The sequence below is a fragment of the Ceratotherium simum genome, chromosome 16 (genome assembly GCF_057802395.1).
Source record: "Ceratotherium simum simum isolate JZ-2026a chromosome 16, ASM5780239v1, whole genome shotgun sequence".
NCBI classification, from domain to species: domain Eukaryota; kingdom Metazoa; phylum Chordata; class Mammalia; order Perissodactyla; family Rhinocerotidae; genus Ceratotherium; species Ceratotherium simum.
Genome location: NC_141915.1, coordinates 62,139,926 through 62,152,979, shown reverse-complemented (window position 1 = coordinate 62,152,979; position 13,054 = coordinate 62,139,926). Strand labels below are relative to the sequence as shown.

Sequence of the window (13,054 nt, the reverse complement as noted above, 5' to 3'; positions counted from 1 at the left end):
GGTACTGCTATTCTCTGGGAACCTCAGTTCTGCCCCATCCCCATTTCTGAGCAAGACCAAGTCACTGTGAGCTCCTTCAGTTCTTTTCTTGGAGTCTCCACAAGGAAAGCTCCAGAAGCCACTGTCTGCTTGCCGCTCTCCAGTCACCTTAGAGGATGCTATGTCTGATTTAATGAGAAAGTCTTCAAACGTGTCATTACCCAACTTAACCTGCAAGTTAAAATATGCCACATAAGAAAGGAGGTGTTGCTGTATCACTAACTGAAAGGCAGATAATTTAGCATAGGAACAGGGTCACTTTTCTAAATAAACACAATTGCAGTTTTGTATGTTAAATAGTTTTGGGCAATAGTAAATTCAACTTGTTCCATTTATGTTTGGGTATTAGATATTCTAGGATCTTACTGATCAAATCATGTCAAATTCACTTGACATTTCAAAGTATAAACAACTGTTAAAGAATTGCTTATTTTTATTTATAAATTATACTTAGTTTGCTACCACGGCAACCAGAGAAACAATAAATCCAGACATTCCTGCCCAACAGATCTTCCTAAAACACTTTACTGCTCACTCAGGCACCAGACCAGGTCCTTAGACAAATGAGGACCTGGTCTTCAAAGTGGACATTCCTCATTCTGTCACTGACCACTGTGCAAATGCTCCCCCACCAGGCCTAAACCTCATGCTCTACAACCCACCCCAAGGTCCCTTCCAGCCTGAATTTCACCTTCTACAACGCCAGGCTGCTGGCCCAACCACACCCAAGGCTACCTCCACCTGCCCACTTCTAGGGGCCCGCCAAGGTGGCCCAGGGCTCCACCACGGAGCCCACCCCACAGACACCACCCCCCTCCCCCAGCCCCAGTCCCAATAACACCTGCGCCTCCAGAGAGTGAGACGCTCCTGGAGAGGAAAAAGTTGCATTTCTGTACACACAGCCCTGCATACTTGGCCGAAAATCAAGGATTTGTGGAAATCACTTGTATTGTGGAAAACCACATGCCCTAGCACTCTTGTGCATACTCAGCAACCCCCTACACACCAGTCCACACTGGGTATGGGGCTCACCAACCACCGTGGAAAAGGCATTTGTATTCAGATCTTACCCAAACCATTTACAATACTCACAACAGCCAACATACAGGATTACAGTCCTCGTCTTTCTCTATTCCCCCCAAATTAATACATTATTTAGTATTTTAATAAAATGACAAACCACACCTTAAGCCTAAACTATTTACGTACTCTTCCAAATTCTCTGTATGTAAACTTTTTTTTTTAATTTTATTTATTTATTTATTTTCCCCCCAAAGCCCCAGTAGATAGTTGTATGTCACAGCTGCACATCCTTCTAGTTGCTGTATGTGGGACGCGGCCTCAGCATGGCCGGAGAAGCGGTGCTTCGGTGCGCGCCCGGGCCGCCAGCAGCGGAGCGTGCGCACTTAACTGCTAAGCCACGGGGCCGGCCCATGTATGTAAACTTTTAATACTAACTACAAAATGTAAATTCATTTTTTTTTTTTTTTAACTGAAGACGATTCGCCCTGAGCTAACATCTGTGCCAATCTTCCTCTATTTTGTATGTGTGTTGCCACCACAGCATAGCCGACGAGTGGTGTAGGTCTGTGCCTGGGAACTGAACCTGGGCCGTAGAAGCAGAGTACACCAAACTTAACAACTAGGCCACAGGGCTGGCCCCCTGTAAATTCATTTTAAAGTTGGAATTGGAATAAAATCATTCTCATTCAAATTAGAGATCAACCATGGGTTGTCATATTTTTTTAACTCTACAGTGATTTTCAATTCAGTAGGTAAATCTGAAACAAGCAATATTTCAACCTCTGCATAATTGCTCTAAATTACATGTACTTTTAAACTGATACAACTTGATTTTTAACTTAAAAAGAACTCACAACATAAAAAAACTGAGTTTAATTTGAAGAAAAAGACTTCTAAAACAATGTCTACATTTAGCTCTACACAGTTTATTCCGTTAACCCGTTACCACCCTATGCCAAATATTTGGAAAGGATGCCTTGCAAAAAAAAGGAGGTGCTACAAAGTCCTACTAGTTACCCACTTATTCCACCCTGTAAAAATGCCAAAATCCCTTCTGTGAAAAAAGCCACACCCCTCTGCCAGTTCAGACAGAAGTTCCCAGGCCCATAAGAAGTACAGAGCTCATGGCAGCCTTGGGGGCCCTGGGACTCTTCCCTGTGCACAAGCTAGAGGTGAAGGTCAGACGCCCAGCCTCCACTCCACCACCTTTCTTACTCATCTCTTCCACAAGGCTCACTCTACCCCACAAAAAGTCTGAACTCTGCTCCCTCCTGAAAGGTCAACTTATTTCCATGTTTAACACCTCAACACAAATGATTTTGGCTGAATGGAAATAAGAGAATTTTCTTTAAAAACTCCAAAATCCTCAGAATAAAGATATAATATCCAAGGGCCGGCCCTGTGGCTTGGTGGTTAAGTGCGCGCGCTGCTATGCTGGCGGCCCGGGTTCGGATCCCGGGTGCGCATCGAGGCACCGCTTCTCCGTTCATCCTGGGGCCGAGTCCCACATACAGCAACTAGAAGGATGTGCAGCTACGACACACAACTATCCACTGGGGCTTTGGGGGGAAAAAATAAAATAAATAAAATCTTTAAAAAAAAAAAAAAAAAAGATATAATATCCTTTGTTGGGGATATTATAAGTAATAAACAACAAACCGCCAGGTTAAAACACAATTTTCAGGATTCCACCATCAATTTTATGTAGTCTACAATATACATACACATAAATAACGTTTTGGTTTGAAAATAACATTCTTTGAAATGCTCCCATCAAGGCTGAAGGAACTAGCTGGTGCAGCTTTGCAGCTATCTAGGCAACAGCACAGCACACAGGGACAACAATCAAGGAATTAAGAAAACCAACAGCTCTTAGCATCTCCAACAACCAAAAGCAGTTAAAAATCCCAGACTGTGGACAAAGGCTCTACTTTGGTCTAGAAATGGTCCAGCAATGGTCTAGAAAGGAGTCTCTGAGGAATAATTAGCATTTCCTAGGGAGCAAGTTTGTTTTTCAAGCCAATTAAATGATGATAACTCCATAAAACCATAGAACCAAGTTGAACTGTTTCGTAGCAGAATTGACAGTTCCCCATTATGCTCACCTAATTAACACTCTATATGACCTTATAGTAATTTCTAAATAATCAACTGACTTTTAAAAAAAGTTACAAGTATCCAGTTTTCCCAAAATTTTAAGTTTCAGAGCACAGATTTAAAAATTCATCACGCTTGAAGAGTTTTCAACTTTTAGGCTACCGAAAACACAATGGGGGAAAAACTCCTTGTAGCTTAAAAAATGCACTCTTGAAATAATTCACTACTGAAAACGTGTACAACAAAAAGGAAGTAACAGACATCCCATCATCAGATTTTAGTTTTGAATAGTTCCAATTAGAGTTTAACATTTCTGTTCAATACTACCTACATACTAGTTATGAAGATTATATGCAAACTCCCAAAACGCACAGAAAACCTGGGCCCATGTGCACAGCTGCCTAAGCCTCTAGCTTTGGGAATGTGAGAGTTGGGGGGTCACAGACAGGGATCCTGGCGGTAGGTCAAGTGGATGAGGCCTGGAGACCGGGGTCAGTGGATTGGGATCTGGCCAGGACGATGGGTCAGGGTCGGGTCGGAGGAACGAGGCCAGGAGTGGGAAGGATGGACAAGACCAGGGTTCAAAGTCCGGCTGGGGTACCGAATCTGCGTCCTGATCTGTGTCCTACTTGTGGGCAAGACCAAAACTGGGAGTCACGGGTCGGGGGCTGGGTTCTGCTTGAGGGTCAGAGATCATGGCGAGGGCCTGAGCGTTCGTGGATGGGGGTCTGGCTCCTGGCAGCAGATCAGGGGGTGGTGGTCAGCATCTGGATCTGATTCCTGGTAGCCGGCCCCGGCCCTGGTCCTCCGGGTCGTGGGTCGAGATCGGGTCCGGGTCCGGGTCCGGGATGAGGGTTGGGATCAGGGTCTGGGTAGGTCGGGGGTAGTGAGTCAGGGTCTGAGCCTCGGTTCTGGTTAGGGGTCGTGGTCCTGATCCTAATCTGGGGTCGGGGTCGCGGTCGGGGGTCTGGGTCCGGGTTCCGGGCGCGGGTCAGTGTCGGGATCGGGGTTCTGGTCCCGCCGGCCAGGCCGCAGCCCCCGCCCGCCCGGCCCCACTCACACGCGCGGCAGCTGCAGCGGAGGCGCCCCGCGCCTCTGGAACACGCCGTCCACGAACACCCCGTTCTTGCCGAGGCAGCGCAGGTAGAAGTCGCCGCCGGCGTCGGGCCCGGGCTGCGCCGACTCGGGGGCCACCCCACCATGGCCGCCGCCCGGGGGCGTGAAGATCTCGAGGTGGCGCCGCGAGATGAAGCTCGAGTGGCCCATGCTTACGTCCACCGAGCCCTGCGACGAGTTGCGCCCGATGGTCACCGAGCGCTTCTTCATCAAGTACTCGAACTCGCGGCCCTCGAGGCGCGCCACGGCCCAGCCACCCGCCGGGGACCCACCGCCCGCGCCCCCGCCGCCCCCAGCCCCGCCGCCCGCGGGAGGCCCGCCCGCGCCCGGGCGCGCCGCGGCCGCCGCCAGGGGCCTGCGAGGCCCGCCCGCCTTCCGCCGCCGCCACGGAGCTGAGGGCCGAGCGAGGCCGCCGGCCGGCGAGCGACGAGCGGCGGCGAGGGGCGGGACACCCGCGGCGCGGCGCGAGCCGGCGCCGGGCCGCTGACGGACGGCCGCGCCCGCCAATGGGGGCGGCGCACGGCAGTGGGGCTACCGGCGGAGACCAATGGTGAGGCGCGCCGGCCCAGCGCCGCACATCCGGCCGCGCCGCCCAGCGCAGGCGCGGCGCCGTGCAGCCCGTAAAACCCGGAACGGAGCGCGCGAGCCGCCGAGCCGAGCGGGGCGGGTTGGGGGCGCCGCGACCTCGGTTACCGCGGGGCGGCTGGGCCGGCGGGTGGGACGGGCACGCAGATCCCGCACAGCCTCGGACAGAGCTGGACCTGCCCCTGTTACTCGTAGATAGTGTCTCCGATTCCTCAGCCAACAGCCGCACGCTGTGCGCGCCGCACCTCAGCTAAGTCATTGGGAGACCCCGAGTCAGGGTGTCGGTGATCCCGGAGCCTGACTATCGCGAGAGCGCGCGGCCTCCCTGGACGCGCACGCGCGTGGTGGGCCGGAGTTGGGAGAGGGAGGCAGCGGGGAAGGGAGGAGGGGGCACGGAGCTAGGGGAGAGGAGGGGAGGGTGTTCGGGCCTGGCGGTCACTAGGGAAGCACGGAGGCAGAGAGCACGTGCGGCTGAAGCGCCGGATGAGTGGAGCGCTGTGCGGACGTGAGAGGAGGCCGGACAAACGGAGCCCAGGCGGGAGCCACGTGGGTTCGCCCGTGCGGCCTGTACTCGTTGTCTGTGTAAAAACCACTCTAAAGAAGTGGAAATTAATGTGTCCCTCTGAATGTACATTTACATGTTTTATTTGCCATAGATGTGTTTGCAATTACAGTACAAATTCCTAAGGTTCAAACTGCTTTGAACCGTAAGTTTGGCAGCATGTCCTAGACAGAAAAAAAAGTCTCATTAAATAGTCATTTATATATTGGAGAGATTTGAGGTGGTGTTGACACAGGTATGGAAATGGTAAGTGGGGAAACCTCTCATTAAAAAACAAAACAATCGATCAAGGGCCAGCCCCCATGGCCTAGTGGTTGAGCGCAGTGTGCTCCGCTTCCGCCGCCCAGGGTTCAGTTCCCAGCGTAGACTTGCACCGCTAGTCTCTCGGTGGCCATGCGGTGGTGGCGGCACCCATACCAAAAAAGAAAAAAAAGAGGAAGATTGGCAGCAGATATTAGCTCAAGGCGAATCTTCCTCAGCAAAAAAAATAAACGCACAGTCAATTGAAAGAAAGAGCCGATGGTCAAGTACAACCAATGTTTCCAAATCAGTGTTGACAAAGTGACTGTGAAGTGTGTTGCCCCGAGCGCCTGTGTCCTGGTGCTCTGTGCCCTGGCTTTGCGCTTAGCACACACAATCCAGGACATCCACCAGTCTACCTGGCTTTCAGAAGCTTCCTTGTGATAATGTTGTTGATGGTGTTCCAAGTATGTGCTATATGCTGTTAACAAACGTACACAAGGCTACTGGGAAGGTTCACTTACTTTTCACCAACACCGAGTGTCCACCATGTGTGGGGAACTCAGGCCTGCAGACAGAAAGAGGATGAGCTTGTAGCATCACACTGATATGTCTCAATTGTGTCCCTACTATGTAGACACAGGCACCTTGATAAAAAGATGGGCAATGCCAGGCCCTGTGCAAGTAGAAATGGTAAGGACCACACGGTTCTGAGAAGGAAAGAAGTCACTGAGTACTGGGACAGTCAGAAAAGACTCCAGAGCAGAGGCCAGGTTGCACTGGGCCTTCTGTCCATTCCAAGTGTTCAGTAGGCATTCATTGTATACCACGCACAGGCTGGGGCTGGACAGACAGCAGTGAGCAAAATGAGCAGCCATGTCCCATCAGCTTGTGTGAAAGAAGGAGGACCAAAAGGAAGCCAACGTGCAAGACCCGTGTGACTGGGGAAAAGCAGCACCAGAAGATGCTCACGAGGTAGGCAGTGTCGCTGCTCTTTACGTCAAGGAGTGAAGGCAGAGACGTAGAAGAGACACACCCAGACCCGGGTTTTACAAAGGATTGTTCTTTCATCCAGAAGATGTGTACTGAGTATCTAGTAGGTGCCAGAAACGGACTCAAGAAGAGAGCAGAGAGTGTGACCAAAGGGTACCTGCCTTGTGGTGCTTATGGTCTGGCTGGAGGACCCACAGCACACATGTGAATCGGCACACAGCACAGCCAAAGAGCAGCACGTGCTGTAAAGCAGAGTGAGGGGACTGAGAGACAGGCAGGAAGGCCAGAGGGAGAGGAGACATCTGACCTGAAGCCTGAAGGACATGAGCCAGAGGTGACAGTGACCTCTAGGCAAAGAGCAAGGGCAACGGCCCTGAGGCAGAAGCACATTCGGTGTGTCAGAGCCATGAGAATGCCCATGAATGATGCGGAGAAGCAGCCAGGGAGTGTTTCAGAGGGCTTGCTATGCTACTGGGCTCCGCATTAAGTAAAATGGTAAAATGGGAAACCACTGGGCATTTCAAGCACAGAGTAACATGATCCGGTTTAACTTTTAAAAAGATCAACCCCTGGGCCGGCCCTGTGGCTTAGCGGTTAAGTGCACGCGCTCCACTACTGGCGGCCCGGGTCCGGATCCCGGGCGTGCACCACTGCACCGCTTCTCCGGCCACGCTGAGGCCTCGTTCCCCGTACAGCAACTAGAAGGATGTGCAACTATGACATACAACTATCTACTGGGGCTTTGGGGAAAAAAAAGGAGGAGGATTGGCAATAGATGTTAGCTCAGGGCCGGTCTTCCTCAGCAAAAAGGGGAGGATTAGCATGGATCTTAGCTCAGGGCTGATCTTCCTCACAAAATAAATAAATAAAGAGATCAACCTGTTTGCTGTGTGGGACAAAATGGAGAACAGAGATGCCCATTTGTGTCTCATGTAATGACTCAGGCTACAGAAAAGGGTAGCTGGATGCACTGTCCTCAAAGCTTTTTACATATGTACCCAATAAACTAATTTTGTGAAAACTTGTAAGCCCCCACTTCTAAGATAATAGCCAAATTTTCCATCATGTTTAAATAAGTGCAATGTATGTAACTTCCCAAATACTATAAATATTGACTTAAAGTCATGGCATCATTCCTTAAATGTATCAAATGGACCCTTAATGCCATTGTGATTTGAAACCCACTATCATATGTTTTATAAACAAACAATCTCGAGGTTAACAATCAAGAGTTTTATTAAATCCTTTTCTCCTAAACTCATTTCCATTCAAATTCCCCCTCAAATTTTATTCTGAATACAATAAGTGTTTATGCTTAAACATAACTTATTGATGACTATTTTTTGTGTGTGTGTGAGGAAGATCAGCCCTGTGCTAACATCTGCCAATCCTCCTCTTTTTTTGCTGAGGAAGACTGGCCCTGGGCTAACATCTGTGCCTCATCTTCCTCCACTTTATATGGGACGCTGCCACAGCATGACTTGCCAAGTGGTGCGTCGGTGTGCGCTCGGGATCTGAACCGGCGAACTCTGGGCTGCCACAGTGGAATGCGTGCACTTAACCGCTTGCGCCACCGGGCTGGCCCCTGATGACTATTTTTTATCCCTGGAAAGAGAGAGACATACATATATACATACATATATCTAATTTGCAATTTCCTGTGAACATAAGTCTCATGTTAATGTTTTTCCTGGATTAAATTAGTATTACAACTATTATTAACACATAATTGATCAAAGCAGTATAAATATATGCAAGTTTTGATTAAGACTAAAATGTTGAGTTGTATTGGATATCTATCTCTAAATAATATGTCTGGGGCTCTTTTTCCCCTGACAATTAGTTCATATATCCACTGATGAGAATTACTAGAATGAAGCAGGGTACAGAATCAGTTGTTATCCCTATTTTTTCATAAATGTATACACATAAATAAACAGAACTAGAGGAATTTTTATTGTAGCAACCTAACTGTTCTTTGAACCTCTTCTGACTGCAGGTGTTATATGAGAGCTGGACAGAGATTGCAGAGGCCTCAAAGGACAGGGAGGTGCTGGAGCAGAGGGAGGAGATCTTGGTGCAGCCCAAGCAATCAGTTGAGACTCCAGAAAGGCCACACCCTAGGAGTAAGGGCTGCACACCAGGGGTAGAGGGAAAACTAAAGTACCTAAAGTGAAGAACTCATTGAATTTGCTGAGCACCAGACTGGACACAGCTGAAGAGAGGATTTTTCAACTCAAAGTCACATTGATAGAAATTGTCTGAATCAAAACACAGAGAAAAAAATGAAAATGAGAAAAAAGATAACAGAAAAGAATATTAGAAACCTGTGGGACAAGATCAAATAGTCTAACGTACATAAAGCTGGATTCCCAAAAGGAAAAGAAGATGGAGAAGAAATATTGAAAGAGAGAAGGTATAAGAATTTTACAAATTGGTGAAAATACACCAACCCACAGATCCAAAAAGTTTAGCAAATCCAAAGAGGACAAATTCAAAGAAAAACACTTGGAGGCATATCATAGTCCAATTGCTGAAAACCAAAGATACAGATAAAAGTCCTAAAAGGAGCCAAAAAAAAAAAAAAAAAAGATACATTACATTCAGGGAAACTTCAGTAAGAACGACAGCTGACTTCTTGTCAAAAGCAATGGAAGTGAGAAGACAAAGAAATGACATCTATAAAATGCGGAAAGTAAAACAAAAGTCATTGAGACCAGAAGTCAATACCTAACAAAAATGTCCTTCAAAAAGTCAGGGTAATGAAAGACATTTTCAGGCAAATAAAAGCTGAAAAATCTTGTCACCAGAAGACTTGACCTTCCAAAAAATACTACACGAAGTTCTTCAGGCCAGAGGAAAATGGTCTCAACTGGAGTCCCAGATCTGCACCAAGGAGTGAAGAATACCTGAAAAGATGGCTGTGGGGTAACCGTGAAAAACATTTATATAATTTCGTGAAAAGATTATTGAATGAATGCTTGAAGCAAATTTTAAAATAACATGTTGTCAGTTTTAGAGCAGTGCTGTCCAATACAATTTCCTGCAGTAATGGAAATGTTCTCTTATAGTGTCTGTCGAATACAGAAGGCACCACCCTCATGATGCTCTTCTGCACTTCAAATGTGGCTAGTGCAGCTGAAGAGCTGAATTTTAATATTGTAATTAACTTAACTTTATATTTAAATAGCTGTGTGTGGCTAATGGCTACCAAATTGGATAGTGCAACCTGTAGAAATAAAAAACATGACAAGAAGAGAACAGAGTAGGAGGGGAGTCAATGTTATTTCACTGTTTTAAGGTTCTTACATGGTTGATGAAGTTATACAATATTATTTCAAAGTGGTCTTTGTGAATAAGTGAAGGGTATATACTATAATTTCTAGACCAACCACTAAAATAAATAAGTATAAATATACATTATATATTATGTTATATATATGTCAAAAAATACAATAGAGGAGATAAAATGGAATTTTTAAAATATGTTAATAACCCAATAGAAGGCAAGAAATAAGGAATAAAGCAGATGGAACAAATATAGAACATCAAGGTGGTGGCTTTAAACACAACTATGAGGACAGCCCTGGTGGCCTAGTGGTTTAAGTTTGGTGCGCTCTGCTTCAGCACACCAGGTTCAGTTCCTGGGTGTGGACCCATGCCACTCGTCTGTCAGTGGCCATGCTGTGGCGGTGGCTCACATTAAAAAAAAAAAAAAAGAAGAGGAAGAATGGCAACAGATGTTAGTTCAGGGCGAATCTTCCTCAGCAAAAAATAAAAAAATATATATACGAACTATGTCAATAATTACATTAAATGTAAATGTATACAACACTACAATTAGAAGTCAGAGACTTTAGGCTGAGTGAAAAAAAAAAAACACCTACCTCTGAGTTTACAAAACACACTTTACATCTAAAGACCAAGACAAGCTGAAAGTAGAAGGATAGAAAAAGAGATGTCATCCAAATACGAATCATAAGAAAGCTGGCTACATTAACATCAGGCAAGGAGATCTCAAGTTAAGGACCATCGCAAGAGGAGCAATCCATAATAGTACAAGGGGTCAGCTCATCAAAATGCAAGAATCCTAAGTGTATGTAATAAAGTAACTTCCAAGTGTTTGAAGCAAAATTTGACAGAACTAAAAGGAGAAATAAAAGAACGCACAAATACAGTGCAAGATTTTAACACTACACTATGTAATTAACAGAACAAGCAGAAAAAAGTCAGTAAGGCTCCAGATTTCAACAGTGTTACTAACTCACTCAGCCAGTTATACTCTATATAAATGGTCACCTGCTCTCCTCGTTACAACTCTACAGCAGTCCAGCCACATCGTGTGTTGGCAGAATAGGAAGGAAGAAGGAACTGAGGAGGAGTCTCAGGTTTCCACCTTGGTCTTTCCACTAATTACTGGGGGTGTGGCCTGAGGTCCCATCGTCTGGTCTGCACCTCAGTTTTCTCACTGGCAAGATGGGCCCCAGCACTTGCTACTCTCAGAAGGCCCTTCCAGCTCCAATCCTCCATTCTGAGGAGGCTCTGGGGGCTACCCCAGGATGCTACCCCACTTGAAAACACTGTTTCTAGGGGCCGGCTCCGTGGCTTAGCGGTTAAGTGCGCGTGCTCTGATGCTGGCGGCCCGGGTTCGGATCCCGGGCACGCCCCAGGGCACCACTTCTCCGTCCAACCCGAGGCCGAGTCCCACGTACGGCAACTAGAAGGATGTGAACCTATGACATACAACTGTCTACTGGGGCTTTGAGGGGAAAAAAAATGAATAAATAAAATCTTTAAAAAAAAAAAAAAAAAAGAAAACACTGTTTCTAGAAGAAAAGATTCAAACAAGGCCTGACATCTTCAGTGTGTGGAAATTAAAAAAAGAAACCTTAACTAAATTAGAGTCAGAGAGGCCTGTAGGGGGAGCTCTCATGCCCTGTCACACGTCCTCAATTACACCAAATAGAGAAATGCACTTGCTTCTTGGACAGGAAGTACAACGACTTTACCACTGAGGGAAGATTTGTCTCCCTACCCAGCAACAGCCCAGCCAATGAGAAACCCCACAGCCCAGCCAATGAGAAATGCCACAGCTCAGCCAATGAGAAGCTAGTGTCTCCCTCAACTGATACTTTCCCCCAATGGACTCTCCTTTAGAACAGCCCCTCCCTACTCCCCCTTTTCTCTATAAAAGCAGCTCCCTTCCTTTGTTCTCCAGATTTGCCTGTGGTTCCCCATAGCATGGACATCCTGAAATGCAATTCTTTTGGCTATTCCTGAATAAACTCATTTTGAGATAAAACAACAGGCAAATTTGCTTTTTAAGTTAAGTGTTTAAGTCAGAGCTGTCCTAATCGGGGAAAGTGTTAACAGACTTGTTTGTTATTCAGTTAACAGATACTTGTGCGGCATTCTTTGCATGCCAACTACTGATTTAAGGACTTTCTGGGTATTGACTCAGGCTGTCCTCATGATACACCTCTAGCTGATAGATGCTCTGATTGCCCACAGTGGGAGGCACAGAGAGATTAACTAACTTGCCCGCATCAGTACAGCCAGTACTGCTCTTCACCACTTCACTAGGAGAGGCAAAAATAAAGCTTCCTTCAACGCAAGTGCCCATTGAATGATATTGGACAAAGAAGATGTGGTACATATATACAATGGAATACTAATCAACCATAAAAAACGACAAAATCGTCCCATTTGCAACAACATGGATGGACCTGGAGGGTATGATGTTAAGCAAAATAAGCCAGACAGAGAAAGACAAAGACGGTATGATTTCACTCATATGTGGAAGGTAAACTAACACACGTACAGAGAGAAGAGTTTAGTGGTTACCAGAGGGGAAGTGGGTTGGGGGGTGGGCACAAGGGGTGAAGGAGCACATTTATATAGTGACTGACAAATAATAATGTACAAGTGAAATTTCACAATGTTATAAACTAGTATGACGTCAATAAAAAAAATAAGGCTTCCTCTGAGTGCCACTCACAATAAAAGGGGTGCTTATTATTGTTATAATAATCATGAATTTTGATACTCTTTAAGAAACAAAAATTCAGAGTGAAATCCAGCACTGCAACTGGTTTCATTTAACAACATACTATGAACAATTCTGATTAAAAGTCCTGTGGTCTTGAGAATATAACACCATGTTTCATAATTTTTCCCTACTCAAAACCCCTCAGAGGCTCATGGTTATACACCAGATGAAAGCGAGACCCAGCAGTCTGAGTTTCCTGCAAACAGGGACCCCCCTCCCCGCCCAGGTCCTACCCAACTTTCCCTGCTTCTCCCCACTGCTCCTGAGTAGTGTGCATGACCTGGGCCTGCCTAGCTCCTGCCTCATTTCTTCCCGAATTCCACCTTTGTTCATAGCGCTCCTGCCTGCAC

General features: G+C 46.6%; 1 protein-coding gene across 1 annotated transcript in view; it reads right to left on the bottom strand.

Moving 5' to 3' along the window:
- The window catches only part of FOXK2 (forkhead box K2), a 95,041-nt gene that overhangs the window by 76,125 nt on the left and 5,862 nt on the right, over positions 1-13,054 (bottom strand). Inside the window, exons 2-3 of the mRNA XM_087441903.1 lie at positions 4,853-4,978; positions 4,220-4,806 (exon numbers count right to left, since the gene is read on the bottom strand). Of these exons, the coding sequence (XP_087298029.1) occupies positions 4,220-4,806; positions 4,853-4,978 (713 nt within the window). The remainder of the gene's footprint in view (positions 1-4,219; positions 4,807-4,852; positions 4,979-13,054) is intronic.